Source organism: Panthera tigris, chromosome F3 (assembly GCF_018350195.1).
Source record: "Panthera tigris isolate Pti1 chromosome F3, P.tigris_Pti1_mat1.1, whole genome shotgun sequence".
NCBI lineage: Eukaryota > Metazoa > Chordata > Mammalia > Carnivora > Felidae > Panthera > Panthera tigris.
In genome coordinates, this window is record NC_056678.1 from 64,403,810 (window position 1) to 64,421,357 (window position 17,548).

The 17,548-nt window shown below is 47.7% G+C and overlaps 1 protein-coding gene and 1 pseudogene across 6 annotated transcripts in view; one reads left to right on the forward strand and one right to left on the reverse strand.

Annotated features, from left to right (window-relative positions):
* Positions 1-1,559: 1,559 nt before the first annotated feature.
* On the reverse strand, positions 1,560-1,794 carry LOC102955358 (annotated as a pseudogene).
* A 2,359-nt stretch (positions 1,795-4,153) lies between these two features.
* The window catches only part of SLAMF1 (signaling lymphocytic activation molecule family member 1), a 35,704-nt gene continuing 22,309 nt past the window's right edge, over positions 4,154-17,548 (forward strand). For 5 of the 6 annotated variants that reach the window (XM_015542147.2, XM_015542146.2, XM_007092374.3 and 2 more), the window contains exons 1-3: positions 4,154-4,682; positions 12,424-12,762; positions 14,381-14,662. In XM_015542147.2, the coding sequence (XP_015397633.1) occupies positions 4,607-4,682; positions 12,424-12,762; positions 14,381-14,662 (697 nt within the window). In that variant the 5' untranslated portion in view covers positions 4,154-4,606. Of the gene's footprint in view, positions 4,683-12,423; positions 12,763-14,380; positions 16,688-17,548 lie in introns of those variants that run through there. The other variant, XM_042975780.1, reaches the window with a different exon arrangement.

Below are 17,548 nucleotides of genomic sequence, written 5' to 3' on the forward strand. Positions count from 1 at the left end.
CAGTATGCTTTCTGGTTTGGAAGGTTATCAATAACTTGTTTAGATTGTCTATTTCATGTGTGAGTTCTGGCAGATTATGTCTTTCAAGGAATTGTTCCATTTCATTGAGGTTATCACATTTGTAGGCATAGAGTTGTTCATAGTATTCCTTTACTGTCCTTTTATTTTTCTTTCCTTTTTTATTAAATTTTTTTTAACGTTTATTTATTTTTGAGACAGAGAGAGATAGAGCATGAACGGGGTGGGTCAGAGAGAGAGGGAGACACAGAATCTGAAACGGGTTCCAGGCTCTGAGCTGTCAGCACAGAGCCCGATGCGGGGCTCGAACTCACTGGCCGCGAGATCGTGACCTGAGCTGAAGTCGGACGCTTAGCCAACTGAGCCACCCAGGCGCCCCTTTACTGTCCTTTTAGTGTCCATGAGTTTGGTAGTGATGTCCCCTCTTACATTTCTGATATTAGTAATTTGTGTCCTGTATCTTTTTTTATTTAAATTTATTTAGCCTGGCTAGAGGTTTACCAATTTCGTTGATCTTTGCCAAGAACCAGCCTTTGCTTTCATTGATTTTCTCTATTAATTTCCTGTTTTCAATTTCTTTGCTTTCCACTCTAGTTTTTATTATTTCTTTTCTTTTGCTTACTTTGGAATTAATTTGGTCTTCGTTTTCTAGTTCCCTAAAGTGAAAGCTTATATTCTTGATTTTAGGTCTCTCATCGTTTCTATTATATGCATTCAATGTTATCAATTTCCCTTTAAGCACTACTTTTTGCTGAATCCCACCAATTTTGATAAACTGTGTTTTCATTTTAATTTTGCTCAAAATATTGAAAAATTTCTCTAGAGATTCTTTGACCTGTGTATTATTTAGAAATGTATCGTTTAATCTCTACGTATTTGGGGATTTTCCAGATGCTTTTTGTTGTTGATTTCCAGTTTATTTCCAGTGTGGCCTGAGAACAGACAATGTATGATTTCTATTATTCTAAATTTGTTACAGGGTGTCTTATGACCCAGAAGGTGGTCTATTTTGGTGAACGTGCCATGTGAGCTTGAGAAGAATGCGTATTCTGCTGTTATTGGGTTAGCATGTTTTCTCTTTCTCTATTTACTTTTATTTTAAAATTTATTTATTTTTGAGAGAGACAGAGGCAGCGTGAGCAGGAGAGAGGCAGAGAGAGAGAGGGAGACAGAGAATCCCAAGCAGGCTCCACCCTGCCAGCACAGAGCCCAAAGCAGGGTCTGAACTCAGGAACCATGAGATCATGACCTGAGCAGAAACCAAGAGTCGGAGGCTTCCCTGACTGAGCCACCCAGGGGCCCCTCTCTATTTACTTTTAATCTATATGTGTCTTTATACTTAAAATGGGTTTCTCATAGACTACACAGAGTTGGGTTTTGTCTTTGTCTTTGTTTTTTTGAACCATACTTCAATGCATTGTCATTGTCGATCTGTGAACAAGTATGTCTTTTTCCCATGAAGGGAGATCCTTTTCAATCTGCTGTAACACGTGCCCACACATCTTCAACTTGAAAATGTAGCTTTTCAAGCTTTAGTAAGACTATTCCTTTTTCACTTTCACAATTTTTAGGCTGCTGCCGGAAGTCTTCTTGGCATCTGTTTTGAATTCTGTTGTCAGTGCGTCTCTCACTGCTTTTGCAAAGATCTGGAAGTATCCGATGTAGCTGAGCCCAGCCTGTCACCAGTACACCACCATGATGTCTCAAAGAGTGAGCACCTTTGACCAAAGCGCAAGGACGTATTCTCGCTGGCCTGGCGGAAGCCCAGCTACAGGAAGTCAGGCCCCAGAAGCAGAAGGGGCAGGGCCCTACACCAGCCAATCCTGCCACCTCTTGCCCTGCTCCACCTCCCGAATGGCCCCTGCTGCCCACCAGGAGCCAATCAGGTCTCGTTTTTTTGAGCCACTCTGACAATCTCTGTCTTTTCATTGGCTCGTTTAGACCATTGGCACTCAAAGTGATTCTTGATACGGTTAGGATAATATTTAATCGTATTTGTTACTGTTTTCTGTTTGGTTCCCTTGTTCTTTGTTATATTATTGCCTTCCACTCTTCCTCTGTCTTTTGTAGTTTCATTAAGCACTTCATTTTCTCTCCTTTCTTAGTAGGTACGTTATACCTTTTATTTTTTATTGATTTTTTTACTGGTTGCCCTGGATTCTGCAATATACACTTACAACTCATCCAAGCGCACTGCCAAATAACACTACACTGCTTTCTGGGTAGTGTGAGTACCTTATATAACAAAATAGTCCTAATTCCTCTCTCCTGGCCCTTGTATCCTTGTCATTCATTTCACTTATATATAAGCATTCATAAGCATATATACACATAAGGGATATACATAAGCACCCATAATTGAATACATTCCTGCTATTATTATTTTTATTATTATTATTATTATTATTATTATTATTTTGAACGGAGTGTTATCTGTTAGGTCAGTTATGAGTAGGAAAAATAAGTTTTTATTTGACCTTTACTTACTCCTTCTCTGATGTTCTTCCTCTCCTTATGTAGATCTGTTTTTTTTTTTTTAATTAAAACGTTTATTTATTTTTGAGAGACAGAGAGAGAGAGGCAGAGCACAAGTGGGGTAGGGGCAGAGAGAGAATGAGACACAGAATCCGAAGCAGAGCCCGACGGCAGGGCTCGCACTCGGACGGAGAGATCACGACCTGAGCCGAAGTTGGACGCTTAACCAACTGAGCCACCCAGGCGCCCCTCTGGGTTTCTGACCTATAGCATTTCTTTCTCCCTAAAGAACTTCCGTGAACATCTCTTGCAAGGCAAAACCACTGGCAACAAATTCCCTCAACTTTTGTTTGTCCAAGGAAGTCTTGGTTTCTCCTTCGCGTTTGAAGGACTAATTTCTCAGGATTCAGAAGTCCAGACTGGCATTCTTTTTCCTCTCAACTCTTTAAATACTTCGCTCTGTTGTCTTCTTGCTGACAGTCAGGGTTGTTTTTGTTTTTGTTTTTGTTTTTGTTTTTGTTTTTTTTAAGCTGAAGACAGGTGCAACGTTAAAGACATACATTGCAAACCCGTTTGCAACGTTAAAGACCTACATTGCAAACCCGTTTGCTCATCAGTGACCCTTGTGACTTTGCTGAATGAGATGACAGTTATTGAATACGACATCAAAGCTGCCGTCACGACATGCTGTTAAGTTCAAACTGAATCACTGCTTTTTTCTCTATCACTTTCTTACATCTAGAAAATCAACAGAACATTAAGCCAAAGCTCTGATTCTGTCGTTTGCCAGTTTCCACGGTACATACACTCCCACGCTGGCTGATTTCAAACTACCAACATGGTGTGTGATCAAATGCAGGGCTGCAAGAGCACCACAGCAGCCCACGTGATCTGGGATTTTAGTTCCACCGTAAAGATACAGTAGATGGAAGCGTCCTCAAGGGCACAGATACTAGTCGAATGTCGTGAACTAATTAGGAAGTAACGCGTTTGGGATTTTTATTCCCTTAGTTTTAACGCAATGCGTTTAATCGTAATTTCACATCATCCACCTTGTTAATAACGGCAATGCTGATCAACCACCCAGCTCGCAAGGTGCCTGAAAATTTAACCATCGGCTCTCAGGAGTTGGTCCGCGCTGACTCCAGCATGCCGCCGGGTAGTATTGTGGGGAGGACGGTGTCCGGTGAAGGAGGGGGGGGGGGAAAGCAGTGAGAATAAAGGGCAGGTTCACCTAGATCGCCAGCCCTTGTTGCCCTGATTCCCTTAGGGAAGCCCATTGGAGAGTGCCTGTGACCTGTTAAAATGGATTTCAAAACGCAAGGGGCTGGCCTTGCAAAGTCTCTTCCCACACACCAGTAAAATCATCTTTCCATTGTTTCATTCCCTATGGCTTAACTCTTGGAAAAGCGTATGTGTTTCTTCTGCCAATTCTAGCCCCTTCTCTTCCACAGAAAGCTAGACACAAGCCCTGAGATGAAGGCTCCCCTCCCCCCACACACAACCCAGGGCTCACTGGGTTCTACCACAACGCACGCAGCTGGGAAATTGGGTTTCTGCCAGTTAATACGCCCTTGCCCCCCCCCCCCCTTGTCTCTGTGGCTTTGTCAGCAGGACCCCACGGCATGTGGAGGTGTTCTCTGAAGTTATGGAACAAATCAGATGTGAGACGCCAGAACCTTTTAAAGCTCAGTCATCCAAGTTCAGCCTTGAACTGAGTGACTAGATTTCGGGATGGTCTGCCAGAGCCCCGCCTCTTCTTTGTGCTCTAAGAGGACTTAGCGGGGCAGAGCTCGCAGAGGGAGCTAAAGAGGGGAGGGGGGCCGTTTCTGCTCAAGGCTGGGCTTGCTGAGCCGCTTTCCCGGCTTCAGCAGTCTGTGCACTTGACTCGGACTTCTTGGGAACAGCCAAGTGATTTAAAAGCCCGAAAGGAGATGAGCAATCCTCGAGACTCAGGCAGAAAAAGTCCCAGCGACACAGGAAGCCATCTGGTTCCTGATGCATAACTAGTCGGGAGTGTCAGCTCTGCCTGACACTGACCTTGCTCTGCCGTGGCACCTTCAAGCAGCTGCTGGGCTCCTCACCGGGCTCCCTTCTCTTTCTTCACTGGCTGATGGATCTCAAGGGGCTCCTCTCCTTGAACTTCCTGCTGTTTCTCTCCCTGGCTTTTGAGCTGAGCTGCGGAACAGGTAAGTGCTCATCTGTTTGAGGGTCTGAGTCCCACCATTACCTGCCAGGACTCAGCCAGCCCAAGGAGAGAGAGAGAGAGAGAGGAGTCAGCAGGGGCTGGGGGCTGTGGCTTGGCTGCCTCCTCCTCGGGGACTGGTTCTGAGTTTCTCCTGACTCTTTCAAAGAGGAAGGAATATCATGGGTTCCTGGAGCCTGGATTTTAAGGCTCAGTCTTACCAACGCTGGGAGACCAGGAGCCCTAAGCCAAAGGCACTGGCCACGTTCCAGACCAGCCTCTCAGGGCGAGAAGCTGTGTGGTCAAGGTTCTGGTTGAGCGGTTGGTTTTGCATCTGGCGAAGACCCAGGCTGTGGGGCTGAGATGGACGGGCTGAGCTCTGAGAGGAGACTCTTACATCCCTCCCCTCGGAGGGGATCCTCACACACGCGAGCAGACAAGCCAGAAACATGGTCCAACAACAAAGAGGGGCCGCCGCCGTGCGAAAAGAAGTTAGAAGTGAAAACCCCAGGCATCAGCTGAGAACAGGCAGTGGCCACAGTGTGGTCGTACCGGTGGCTACTTTCCTGGAAGGGAACCTTCCACGGCAGCAAGCGGGGGAGAGGCCAGGATTTTTGGTGTCCAGGGCTGGTTACAGGAAGTGGGAAATGCGAATTGGGAACTCTCAAGGGTCAGGGCATCTCCAGCCATAGTGCCAGACGCATCAGAGAGCCTTTGCGCCTGGGCTCTGCTCCTGCCTTTCTGGCTCGTGTTCCTCCGAAGGCGCGCTGGTGTTCTGTTAGTAGTCTCAGGGCTATGAGAAAAGGGATTTGAGACTAAAAAGGCCCCGCGAGAAGGGACTTTGGGCTCCCTGAGGAGTGTTTAAGCGTCTTGAGTTCGATCAGACTTGGGGAGGCAGCTTGGCGTGGAAGCAGCTTTAGGGAAGGTGGGGGGAAATCCTGAGGCTCCGGTGTTTTGCCCTTGGGGTTTTCAAGACCGCAAATCCATTAAGGACTTTTCCAGGAAAAGCCCAGAGATACGCTAGGGATGTCGGAGAGGCTGCACATGGGGTGTCTCTTTTGTTAGACTGCCAGATAAAGGGGCCCTTCCTCGACCCCCGGTTCCCTCAGAATCAGGCAGACCCTTGGCTCCTGCTTTCTGAGGGCTCAGGGCTCAGGGCTCAGGGCTCAGAAAGCCAAACTGATCCACTTCAAGCCCTTCCAGGTGCGTCCCATTTGTGACTTTCCCACCTGGGGCTATTTCTGAGTGACCGTCAGGAGGGATGGGGTTGAACAGTGGCATGGTAGTTTTAAATCTCTGGGCTTGCTTGTCTGCTGGCCAGCCTGGCCCACGGTGTCCCCATGGCGTCCACCAGGTGCTTCATTGGAGGCTTGGGGCTCCCTGGTTACTGAGCAGCAGCCCAGCCCCGTGGGGCGTGTCTACCCAATAGGCGGCAGCTGTCTTCTCTGAAACACACACACACAATTTTTAGTGTTTTTATTTTTAAATACACCCGCTTTTGTGAAACCCCGGTTAAATACAGACGGAAATGCTTTGCAAGTGGGACAGGTCAACCATGACAGTTATTCAACCAAGAAGCGTGATTCTTGTAAAATCAGGACCCAGTCTCCCTCCCGTCTCTACTCGGCTTGCCTCCCAATTCCGAGTCAGAATTGTAAAAATCAAAAAGTCCACATGTCCCTTCCCCTAATAAAGTGAATTTTCCATTCCCTCAATGGTATTTTTTTTTTAAGTAGACTTTATTTTTAGAGCAGTTTGGGGTTCACAGCACAAATGAGCAGAAGGTACCAAGATTTCCCCCTACTCCCACACATGCACAGCCTCCCTATTACCAGCATCCCCCACCAGAGGGATGCGTCTATTGCAACGGATGAATTGCCCCAAGGGGATTTTGTATTCCTCCGTGGGGGTCCACCCCACCTCCTTCTCACACATGAAGGGCAAGAGTGTGGGTTCCAGACTTGGCCCGACTTTGTTCACCTGCCTGTTCCATCCCGAGACGGAGGCCTCAGCACCTTCTATTTCTCAAAAGCTTTACTAAAGCCATCACCTTCACGTCTCTGGCACCAGACTGGAAAGCAGAACGCCAGGGCTATTCGGTTTTACCCATAGACTGACTTTGGACAATCCCGTTCAGCAACCGTCTATTAAGACACACGATGGGGCAGGCGTTGGTGAAGTGTGCGGGAAACATCAACCGCAGCCTCTGCCCAGCACCTGACATGGTGTCTGGTAAAGGAGAGCCCTTCCACAAATGTTTGTTGAATGGATACTAATAGTAAGCACAGCCTGCTTGCTTCATACCAGGCACCGTGGGTTCCAAGTGCTTTATGTGTATCATTCATTGAATTCTCACACCAACCCTATGAGATATGTGTTATTGTCGTTACCGTTACAGTTTTACCCAAAAAGGAATGAGAGGCACAGAGTAGTTTAACAGTTTCTCTGCAGTCACACAGCCTGACTTCAGAAGCCTCGATAAATGACGCTAGATAAACTTATGCTCGGTGGGGGAGGGGATGCCAAAATCCATATCCAGGGCCCACGGTGAATATTAGAATATGTTACCTATAATTGGAGCATGGAAGTTGCTTTTAATTGAATGGAAGTACGGGAATATTCAACAGATGAGAGAAGGTGATAAGATCATAGAAGGAAGTAGAGGGCGTCTGGAAGTATCTGGTCTGGAGTTTGGAAAGTGGATAGGAACTGCTTTCATCAAGTAAGTTTTCGTTTAATGTTTTGTGTGAGCTAGTTTGTTTATTGGAAGGGTATCATGCATACGTCTATAAAACTTCCTCAGTACAAAAGGGTATACAGTGGAGACAAATCCCCCTTCTGCCTCGTGTGTCTTCCCAAATACATACATCTGGTAGGTTGGGTTTTTATAGGACTTGAAGAGAATATTCCAGATGAAGGCACCAATGCAGAGGTGAAGGGTTCTGAGTGTTCAAGGGGGAAATGGCAAGTGGTCTGTTGAGCTAAAGCCCAGGGTCTACAGCCACGGCTTTTCCCTGTCCTCACCTGGCAAGCGGGGACAAAGGTCCCCACCGTTTGCCCCCATCCTATACTCCTGAGGGGTGGCGTCAAGGTAAAACGTCCTGATTTGGGAGAGAGGAGAACTTAGCCTCTCTGTTCATTCACTTATTCATCTCATTCAGTGTTTTGTTCTCTTGAGCAACTGAGTTTCTGCTATGTTCCAGCTGGGCGTTAGGACTCCAAGTGGACAAAACAGACCCAGTGACTACTCCTGGAAGCTTATTCTTAAGTCATGATGACAGGCACAGATCAGGGTTAAAAGCGTGATGGGTGAGATGCAGGTGTGATACAAAGGCACGGGATGGGGCGCCTGGGTGGCTTGGTCAGTGAAGCGTCCCACTTCGGCTCAGGTCATGATCTCACGGTCCCTGAGTTCGAGCCCTGCGTCAGGCTCTGTCCTGACAGCTCAGAGCCTGGAGCCTGTTTCAGATACTGTGTCTCCCTCTCTCTCTGCCCCTCCCCTGTTCATGCTCTGTCTCTCTCTGTCTCAAAAATAAATAAATGTTAAAAAAAAAAATTAAAAAAAAAAAACAAAACAAAGGCACGGGAGGCACTGGCAGGGGGGCCTAGACTAAGCCAGGGGTCAGAGGCAGAGACCTGAAAGACAGAAGGAGGCAGCCAGGGAAATACGGGGGGGGGGGGCAACAGGCGTTCAGGCTGGGGTAAATGCAAATACTCTGAGACAGAAAGACCCAGCAACATCAAGGAACAAGGGAAAAGAGGATGGTTCATGGGACTGCAGCTTACAAAGCAGGCTTGGACAAGTTATCTTTTCTCCCTGGGCCTAGATCTGCCGTAAGAAGTGAGAGCTGTTAAGGGCCGCCCCCTCCTCCACTCGAAAGAAACGCTATAGGGAGATGTGAAAGCGTCATGGCGGCAGAAAAATGGAGGGCGGGGGGTGGCTGTCATTAGGTAGAATCCCATCTCGTGAAGGGTTGGCTAAATGCTGCTGATTTCAGGAAAATATCCATGGGTCCACGTGAATCACTCTACTTTCTAAGTAGAATTACCCTTGAAGAAAGTGAGTTGGTGTTTCCTCCAGACGATTTAGTAAACAGGGGCTGACTGAATCAGAGACCCACTGGAAAACACTCATCAGACGGTAGGAAGTTTCAGGAGCAGGGACTCCACTTGAAGGGTTTTGTGAACCACTTTAAAGTCCCCCTATTTTTTTCCACTTGTGTTTAGGTGGTGCTGGTTTCTAGTCCCCCCTCCCGCCCCAGCCACTGACACGGAGTCAGTTGGTAGGTCTTCATTCTTCGTGTGGGTTGCAGGGTGTGAGGGTCTCTTCCTGACCAAGTTTCAATGCCACTCCCCGTGAGTGAGCGTGCACACATCACTCAGCCTGCCCTTCTCGAATCTGCTCCTTCTCTTCTTGTCCTCTTTCCCTTCCTACTTGCTTTCTTTGATTCCTTTGGTGAGGGGCTCCCCCCATCTCGTCCTGTAAACTCCTTTTCCTTCATTGTTATGAGTCTCCCCCAATGTCGCCCTTGTTTCAGCCCATGTGGACTGCCTCGTGCTTCCCCCCACCTCGGAATCTCTAGCCCAACGCCACCCGGGCCCTTTACGGGCCAGTGCTGGGATTTCAGGGCATTTTTGGTGCGGAGAGGATTTGGTCTGTCCAATTCTCCAACAGCCAATCTTAGTCACAAGTCAATTGTGTCCTTTCTAAGTGCCTGCGTTACTTAACCAGGTGGTTTTGTGTTACTTTTCTGGTTTCCTTATCAACTAGAACAATCTATGCTCTCTGAGTCATGGGCTCCTTCTTTTATGAGAATTAACTTATGGTTAAGTTCAGTTATATATTGGGCACAGCTCAATAAAAGAGATTTTAGTCAGGTAATGTCATTTTTTGCAGTCGTAGATCAAACAGATATTTGCGAAAAGCTTACCATGTACCAACTACTGCTGTCGGTGTTAGAGACAAAACAATTGAACAGAATGAAATTCTTCCTCTTGAAGACTTGCATCCTAGCCAGGGACACAGAAATAAAATAAGCAAATATGCAATGTATCACCAGACAGTGGTAAGTGTGCAATCGGTAGGAGTGCTATTTTCTATATAAAATGGTCAGAGCCAGTTTCTCAGAGGAAATAACTTTTTTGAGCAGAAACCTAAAATGAAGTGGAGGACTGAGCTACCTAGATATGGAAGGGAAGAGATTTCCAGAGAACAGCAAAAGCCAAAGCTTGGAGCTGGGAATGATCTTGGTGAGGTGTGTGAGCCGGTGTGACCGGAGTGCAGTGAGTGGAGAGAGAGGGCAGGAGAGGGGTCAGGGGCGGGGTTACTCACCATCTTTGAAGCCATAATAAAGCCTTTGGATATTTTTTGCATGGGTGCTAGAAAGCCCTGGAAGTTTAAAAGCAAGAGAGAGACAAAAGCTGACATAGGTTTAAAAGATGACTCCGCCCGCTGTATGGATGCGGGGGGATGAGTTGGAAGCCAATGGCCATGCCAGGCTATGACGATGGTGGCAGAAATGAGGGAGGTTCTAAGATTGCAGATCTTTTCCGACGGTAGAGCCAACAGGATTTGCTGATAGAAGAATGCAGAGTATGAAAGAAGGAAAGGAGTCAAGGATGATTCCAAAGGCTTCGGTCTGAGAATTCAGGAGAGTTGTAATGCCGTTGGTAGAAGGGGCTATAGAACCAAGAGTTCATCTGCTGAGTTTGCAGTGCCCTTCAGACCTCCGAGTGCTGATCCGTGTAGGCAGTTTGGGAGGGAGATCTATCTCTGCAAGCATTCCAGAAGTATGCAGCCCATGCAGCTGGATGAACGTGGCTGGGAGAGAGGAGGTCTGAGTACTGAGTCCTGGCATGCTCCAATATTTAGAGGTTAAGAGCAGCAGGTTGCAGTCAAGGAAACTGACAAGGGGCAGCCAATGAAAGAGGAAGAAAACCAGGGGAGCGTGATGCTCCAGGGGACTGAATGAAGACTGTTTCAAAGAGGGAGTGGGGAACCATGTCAAGTGCTCCTGAGAAAGCAAGATGAGAATGGAGAATGGACTTGGCGCCACGGTGCATACAATGACCTCGACGAGTGACCTTGCAGTGAGTAGTAAGGAACAGCAGCTGCCAGGAGCGGGCACAGGAAAATGGGTCAGGAAATGGAAACAGAAAATATCAACACACATTAAAGGGCTTGGCAATAAAGGAAAAGAGAGATATGAGGCAGCGGCTAGGGATGAACCTGGGGTCAGGGGAGGGGTTTGTAAATGAGGGAAGTTACAAGTGGGTTTATTGTGTATTGATGGAAATAACCCACAACATTCTACGCCAATAACGAAGCTGATGATGCAAGGGATGAGGGCAATTGCGAGAGCAAATTCTTGAAATGGGCGAGTGCTCCGTGAAGGAAGAGGCTAGACCTAAGGGGAGCGCAGACTACCCATCTAAGTAGGTAGGTTTCCTGGTGGTGGCTACAAATGGAAATTCTCCTCTTGTTTCGACTACTTTCTCAGTGAAATGAGAATCAGAGTCAACAGCTGAGGTCATCAGTTTGAGAAGAGGAGAGGAGGTGTTAAATAGTCAGCAGTAGGATCCCTTACAGTGATTTGAAAGGTTTGGTTTTGGGTTTCTTTTTCTTTTTCTCTCTCTCTTTCTCTCTCTCTCTTTTTCTTTCTTTCTTTCTTTCTTTCTTTCTTTCTTTCTTTCTTTCTTTTTCTTTCTTTTTTTGGTTGTTGTTGTTGGCTCACCTCTTTTGAAAAAGAGAAGTAAAATAATTTCTCACCCTTGATATTGGGAACTATTTAACAGTTTTTTTGGAGAGCAAGAATTCCACAGTTTGAACCCTGGGCTTACTACCTGCCTGGCTCCACACCCCTCAGACTTTTCTCTTTCTTTGTCATCTGAAAAATGACGTTCTGTAGCCTTGGTGTCCTGGGCTCACAAGCTCCGAATCAGCTTTGGTTGCTCTCCACCCTTCATATTATGTACCCAGTGGTGGTGAGAAGTCTGGTCAAGGAATTAGCAGACCCGGATTACGTGACTTTAGGGATGTCATTTAACTTTTCCACATCTTCGCTTCTCTGTGCCTTCACTATAAATCTGAGTTGAGAGAATTCTCTCCTAGACCAAAGAAATCCAGTGTCCCAGTTAGTCTGTACACCTCCATTATAAAAAAAAAGATGTGGTTTATATATACAATGGAATACTACTTGGCAGTGAGAAAGAATGAAATCTGGCCATTCGTAGCAATGTGGATGGAACTGGAGGGTATTATGCTGAGTGAAATAAGTCAGGCAGAGAAAGACAGATGCCATATGTTTTCACTCATACGTGGATCCTGAGGAACTTAACAGAAGGCCATGGGGGAGAGGAAGGGGGGAAAAAAGTTACAGAGAGGGAAGGAGGCAAACCATAAGCGACCCTTGAATACTGAGAACAAACTGAGAGGGGAAGGTGGGCGATGGGCATTGAGGAGGGCACCTGTTGGGATGAGCACTGGGGGTTGTATGGAAACCGATGTGACAATAAATGATATTTAATGTAAAAAAAAATTTAAGATTTCCATTGGGATTTTTGAAACATTGAGAATACAGCGGGACTATCGTGACTGTCCTTATTGGCTGCTAAGCACCTGGCAATGCCAGGGAGAGGCCGGGAGGAAGAAGGAGCACCTATATTCTGTCATTCCTGATCCACAGAGAGGATGTGATTCTCAAAAACTTCCACAATAAGGGACTTTCTTCTTCCTCCTCCCACAGGTGAGAGCTTGATGAATTGTCAAGAGGTCACCAAGCAGTTGGGAAGAAATTTGCTGCTGCCCCTGGCATCTGAAGGCATAAGTAAGAGCATGAACAAGAGCATCCACATCCTGGTCACAAAGTCAGAATCACCGCAAAAAAATGTCAAGAGGAAAATAGTGTCTCTGAGTCTGCCAGAAAGGGCCTCTCTACGCTTTCTGGAAAATGGCTATAAATTCCATCCGGAAAACCTGAAGCTGGAGATCCTGCAAAGCAAGAAGGAAAATGAGGGCTGGTACTTCACGACCCTGGAGGAGAACTTTTCAGTTCGCCATTTTTGTCTGCAGCTGAAGCTCTTTGGTAATGACAGGGTTTCCCCAGTCCCCACCAGGCAGGGGTTGGGGGTGGGGGGTGGGGGGTGGGGTGGGGGTGGGTGGGCAGCGATAGTCCCTTGCCTAAGAATTTAGCGAGGGTTCCAAGATTGGGAGTGACTTTTAAAGATCAGCAAGTCCAGGGTGTTTAAACTGTGGTTTAGGAAGAGGTTTTAGAGATTCGCAAATCTTTTTTGTCCAAATGGCCCATTGGTGGTAGCTGAGAGCACTAATTACTACCCCCATTTGCCAAAGACGAGGAGCCTAGCTGCGCACGGACTACAGGGCCTAGGAGCCTGAGAGTCTCAATTTGCAAATAAGACTTGGCTTGCAAAAGGGTTTTGTTTTTCCCCCGATTTTTAAAATGTTTGAATGCCGCGGATCAAGTCCGACCTCTTTTCCATAGATGAAGACATTGAAATCCACAGGACCGTCATGTGCTTACACACGTCCTCGTGGCTGGTCCCCTGCACTAGGGGCCTGGGCAAAGGAGAGCTGAGTCTCAGCCCATGGACCACTCCCACGCCCCATGCCCAGGAACAGGACCACATCCACCTGCTAGAAGGGCTCTTTTTTTTTTTTTTTTTTTTTTTTGTCATCGCAAACAGAGACTCTGGTTATAAAGTCGCTTAGTTGCAGAACTTAAACTAGAACGTAGGTCCATCTGAGTCCAAGGCCAGTGCTTTTTTTGAGCCTCTGTAACTGCCAGCCCCGCTCGAATGCACCCAGAGTTTGTGTCTTTCAAGCCCAGAGGCTCCTTTATAGAGAGACTTCTCTCTGAGATGGGATAGACAGCCTCACCTACCCAGCATTTCTTTGAAATCCCCAGATGCCTACAGGAGGACATCAGGAGAGTCCTTCCCCCTCCTCCACACAGTGTATGCAGACTCCCTTCAGCCCCCTGACAGGTACCAGGGAGTTCTGGCCACTCCAGTAGTGCCCCCCAGGGACGACCCATCATGCATTTTCCAGAAGAGTTCATTGCCTTTGTCACATCTTGTCACCTAAATTCTTACCTTGGAAAGTGCGGTCTATGCAACCACGAGAGTCTTCTCGAGTCCAAGGAAGAAGCTGGATTTCAGAGTCAGACAGACCTAGGTTCTGAGCTCACATAATATGTGACCCCTGCCATCCCTGCGGGACTCAGTGTCTTCACCTGTAAGATGGGAATACTTATCACTAGTAGGCTACGATTGTTGAGAAAGTTGTTGAGGAGATTAAAGGCTATGATGAGTGTGCAGTGCCAGAATCGTGTCTGTCCTACAGTAATCGCTAAATGAATGCAACCCGCTCCCTGGCCTCGGCTATTTCATGGCATTAGAGTGAGCACCCCTTCCCAACACACACTCTAGATAAAAAACCCCACCCCCCAGTCATTCTTCCAGATCTAGGAGGTAATACTCAGGTATCAGATCAGGAGTGTCAGCAAGAAGAGGTAGGTTCCTAATTTGGGGAACCAGTAAGTCCCCACTAGAATAAACCGCACTGCAGACCCACAGGGAAGGAAAAAAGCACCATCGGGTTGCGTTTTCTTCTGACGAAAAGGTCCAGTCAGAATCCCAGGGGGTTCACTTGAGTGAGGCCTTCTTTCCTCCACCTCCTGACAGAACAGGTCTCCACTCCGGAAATAAAGGTGCTGAACTGGACCCAGGAGAACGGAAACTGCAGCTTGACGCTGGCCTGCGAGGTGGAGAGGGGGGACCATGTGGCTTACAGCTGGAGGGAGGAGACGGGCGCCGACCCACCGGTCTCGGCCAACAGCTCCCACCTGCACCTCAGCCTGGGCCCTCAGCACGTCCACAACGTCTACGTCTGCACCGTGAGCAACCCCATCAGCAACCACTCGCAGACCTTCACCCCGGGGTCCATGTGCATGCCAGATCCGCCAGGTGAGTGCCCTGGTGGGGGCCGGTGTGGCACATTGACGACACGGGCTCCGTCCCCAGCTGGAACCAATGGTTCCTGCCTCCACCCTGGTAACGACACTTTACATTTTTCTCTACGGTTGGTAAAAGCTTCCTCGGGTGCGTTCAGTGGGTGCCTGCCGCTCGTGATCGCCGGGAGGGCGTTCTGCTCAGTTCCCAGCCGAGGGAAACGATGGAGTCAGACCCAGAGCGCGGGCCTCCCCGTTGTGATTCTTCCTTTCCCCTCCTGTCTTGGCTCTAACCCGCAAGGGAGGCAGGTCTCGACTCCCCAGTGCACGGTCCGCTCATGGTGGGACAGGTCTGCACCATCGATAAGACTTGTTGACCCCCTCCGTGCAGCAAATTGGGCACGGCTATGAGACCTGACCTGTGCTCTCCAGCCACGTGGTGTGATGACAAGACGTGAAGCATCTGCTCAGTAATGGAAAGCAGTGTATAATGAAGGGCCACCTGTTAATGGTATGGACCGTGAACCTCATAGCAAGTCGGATGTCCCGGGGAGTTAGCTCTCTGACCAAGACCTGGATTGTGGCGTTCGGGAATGATGACAAACCACATAGTACTTTGTTATTGGCAGAGCGCTTTCAAAGGTCTCATCTGCTTCGTCCTCACAATGACCCTCCCGGTTGAGTGTTATTGCCACCCTCATTTTACAGACGAGGAAGGTGAAGCTCGTAGCATTTAAGTACCCTCCCCATGCTTCCTCGAGGTTTAGCACCTAAGCCTCCACCTTCTGACTGCTCATTCTCCAGGAGGCACAGCATCATTATTCCTGCTATCAAAAGGAAGGGAGGGCCGATTAAGTGGCCATCTGAGGGTGGAAGCTAGCTAGACAGACCGCTGACCCTTTTCAATGACAGATCCTGTGTCCGTGCCTCAGGTGGGTTCAGGGACAGAAGGACCTGGCTGCTGGCCCTCCGAGCATTACTGATGCCCTGACATTCTCCTTTCTGCATCCAGTGCGGGGAACAGGAGCCATTCCAAGGGGACTTCAGCCCGCTGTAGACTTGGTGTGTCTATGAGGGAGGCGTTCTAGGGTTTGCGGAAGGTGTCCCCAGTGGCTCTGGACCCAATGCCACTCTGCTTACTTGCAAGCGTAAGGCCTCTTAACCTGTCTGAGGCTTAGATTCTTTATCTAAAATCGTAACCGCTGACAGGTCTTAACTGTTTACTATATGCCACTTGTGTGGCCTCGCACTCAATTCTCACAGCCACCAAAGAGCATCAGTACACCCCCACTTCACAGATGAGGAAGCAAAGACATAGGAAGGTCACACACAGAGCACGTAGCAGGGCTGAGCTGTCTGATCCTGGAATCCTCCTAAGTAGTCGTGGAAAACATGATGGGCTTGAAACGCCTCGTAAATAATTGTAAAAATGCAAGGTTTTTTCTTGAGGCTTCTGTGGTCATAGCAAACCTCCTGGAGCAAAGACAGGGCATGAAGAGTTTTACCCTGGCCTATCTCAAAAAAAGGAAGGACTCTCTCTGTGCTTTTCTCTGTGGTTCAAGAAGAATTTAATTAGTGCTTTCCAAAGTCTTCATAGGTCACGAAGCTCTGTCCAGAGTCAATATTCTATGATTCGCTTTGCACGTACAGTAGGAAGAAGGCTAACCAAAGTTTACAAGGGATGTTTGCTGCTAGGGCTGCCGTGACCGAGTTCCAGCAACGGGGTGGTTTCAACCACCAGAATGTATTGCCTCACAGTTCTGGAGACTAGAAGTCCAGAATCACATGGTTGGTAAGGCTGGTTGTTTCTGAACCTGTGAGGAAGAGGTCTGTGGAGGCCCCTCTCGGTGGCTGACAGGTGGCTGCCTTCTCCTCGTGTCTCTTCACACTCTCTTTCCTCAGAGCCTATCTCCGTTCAGATTCCCTCATCTTATAAGGACACCAGTCATGTTGGATCAGGGCTCCCCTGTAATCGGTTTTCTGGTGTTGCCATAAGAGAAGACCACAGACTGGGTGTTTGAGTGGCAGGAATTCATTTTCTCACAACTCTGGAGGCTAGAAGTCCAAGATCAAAGTGTTGGCAGGGCTGGGCTTTTTTGCTGAGGCCTCTCTCCTTGGCTTGCAGATGGCCACCTTCTTGCTGTGCCTCCCTATGGTCTTTCCTCTGTGTGTGCACACATCTCTTCGTGTGCCCGGATTTCCTGTGAGATTGGATTGGAGCCCATCCTAATGGCCTCATTTTAACTTCATTGCCCATTTTAAGATCCCGTCTCCAAATACATTTGCATTCTGAGGTACTAAGGGTTAAGGCTTCAAAATATGAGTTGGGGAGGGACAGAGTTCAGTTCATAACGCCACCCGAGTGATCTCATTTCAACTTGATCACCTCTGTAAAGACACTGTTTCCAAATAAGGTCACATTCTGAAGACTTCAACATGTGAATTTTGGGGGAAGCACAGTTCAATCCATAACACAAACAGAGATCCCTCCCTCCTGCCTCTGGGGGTGGGGAACAATGGCACATCAGAACAAATTCACATAGCTGGGCTGTGGCATGCCGTTCCCAGTATACCAGGCTGCCTAAAGACAGAAAACAGAGTTCTATTAGCTTGTTGACTTGTGTTTAATGAGTATTACTAATCCTTAAAATACTGTGCTTAGTTTGACAACCTCTGTTGAGATTCTACTACGTTCCAACATTGTGCTAGGTGCTGAGTGCACGAAGACAAAAAAAAAAAAAAAAAAAAAGACCTGATCCTTGCCCTTAAGGAAAGAGATCATTCTGGAAGTAGCTAATCCTAGATCGTGTAGTGGTACGGGCAGAACAGAAGTAACAAAGAAGAAGGAATGATTGAGGCTATCTGAAGGAATCAGAGAGACCATCGCAGAGGATGCGACACC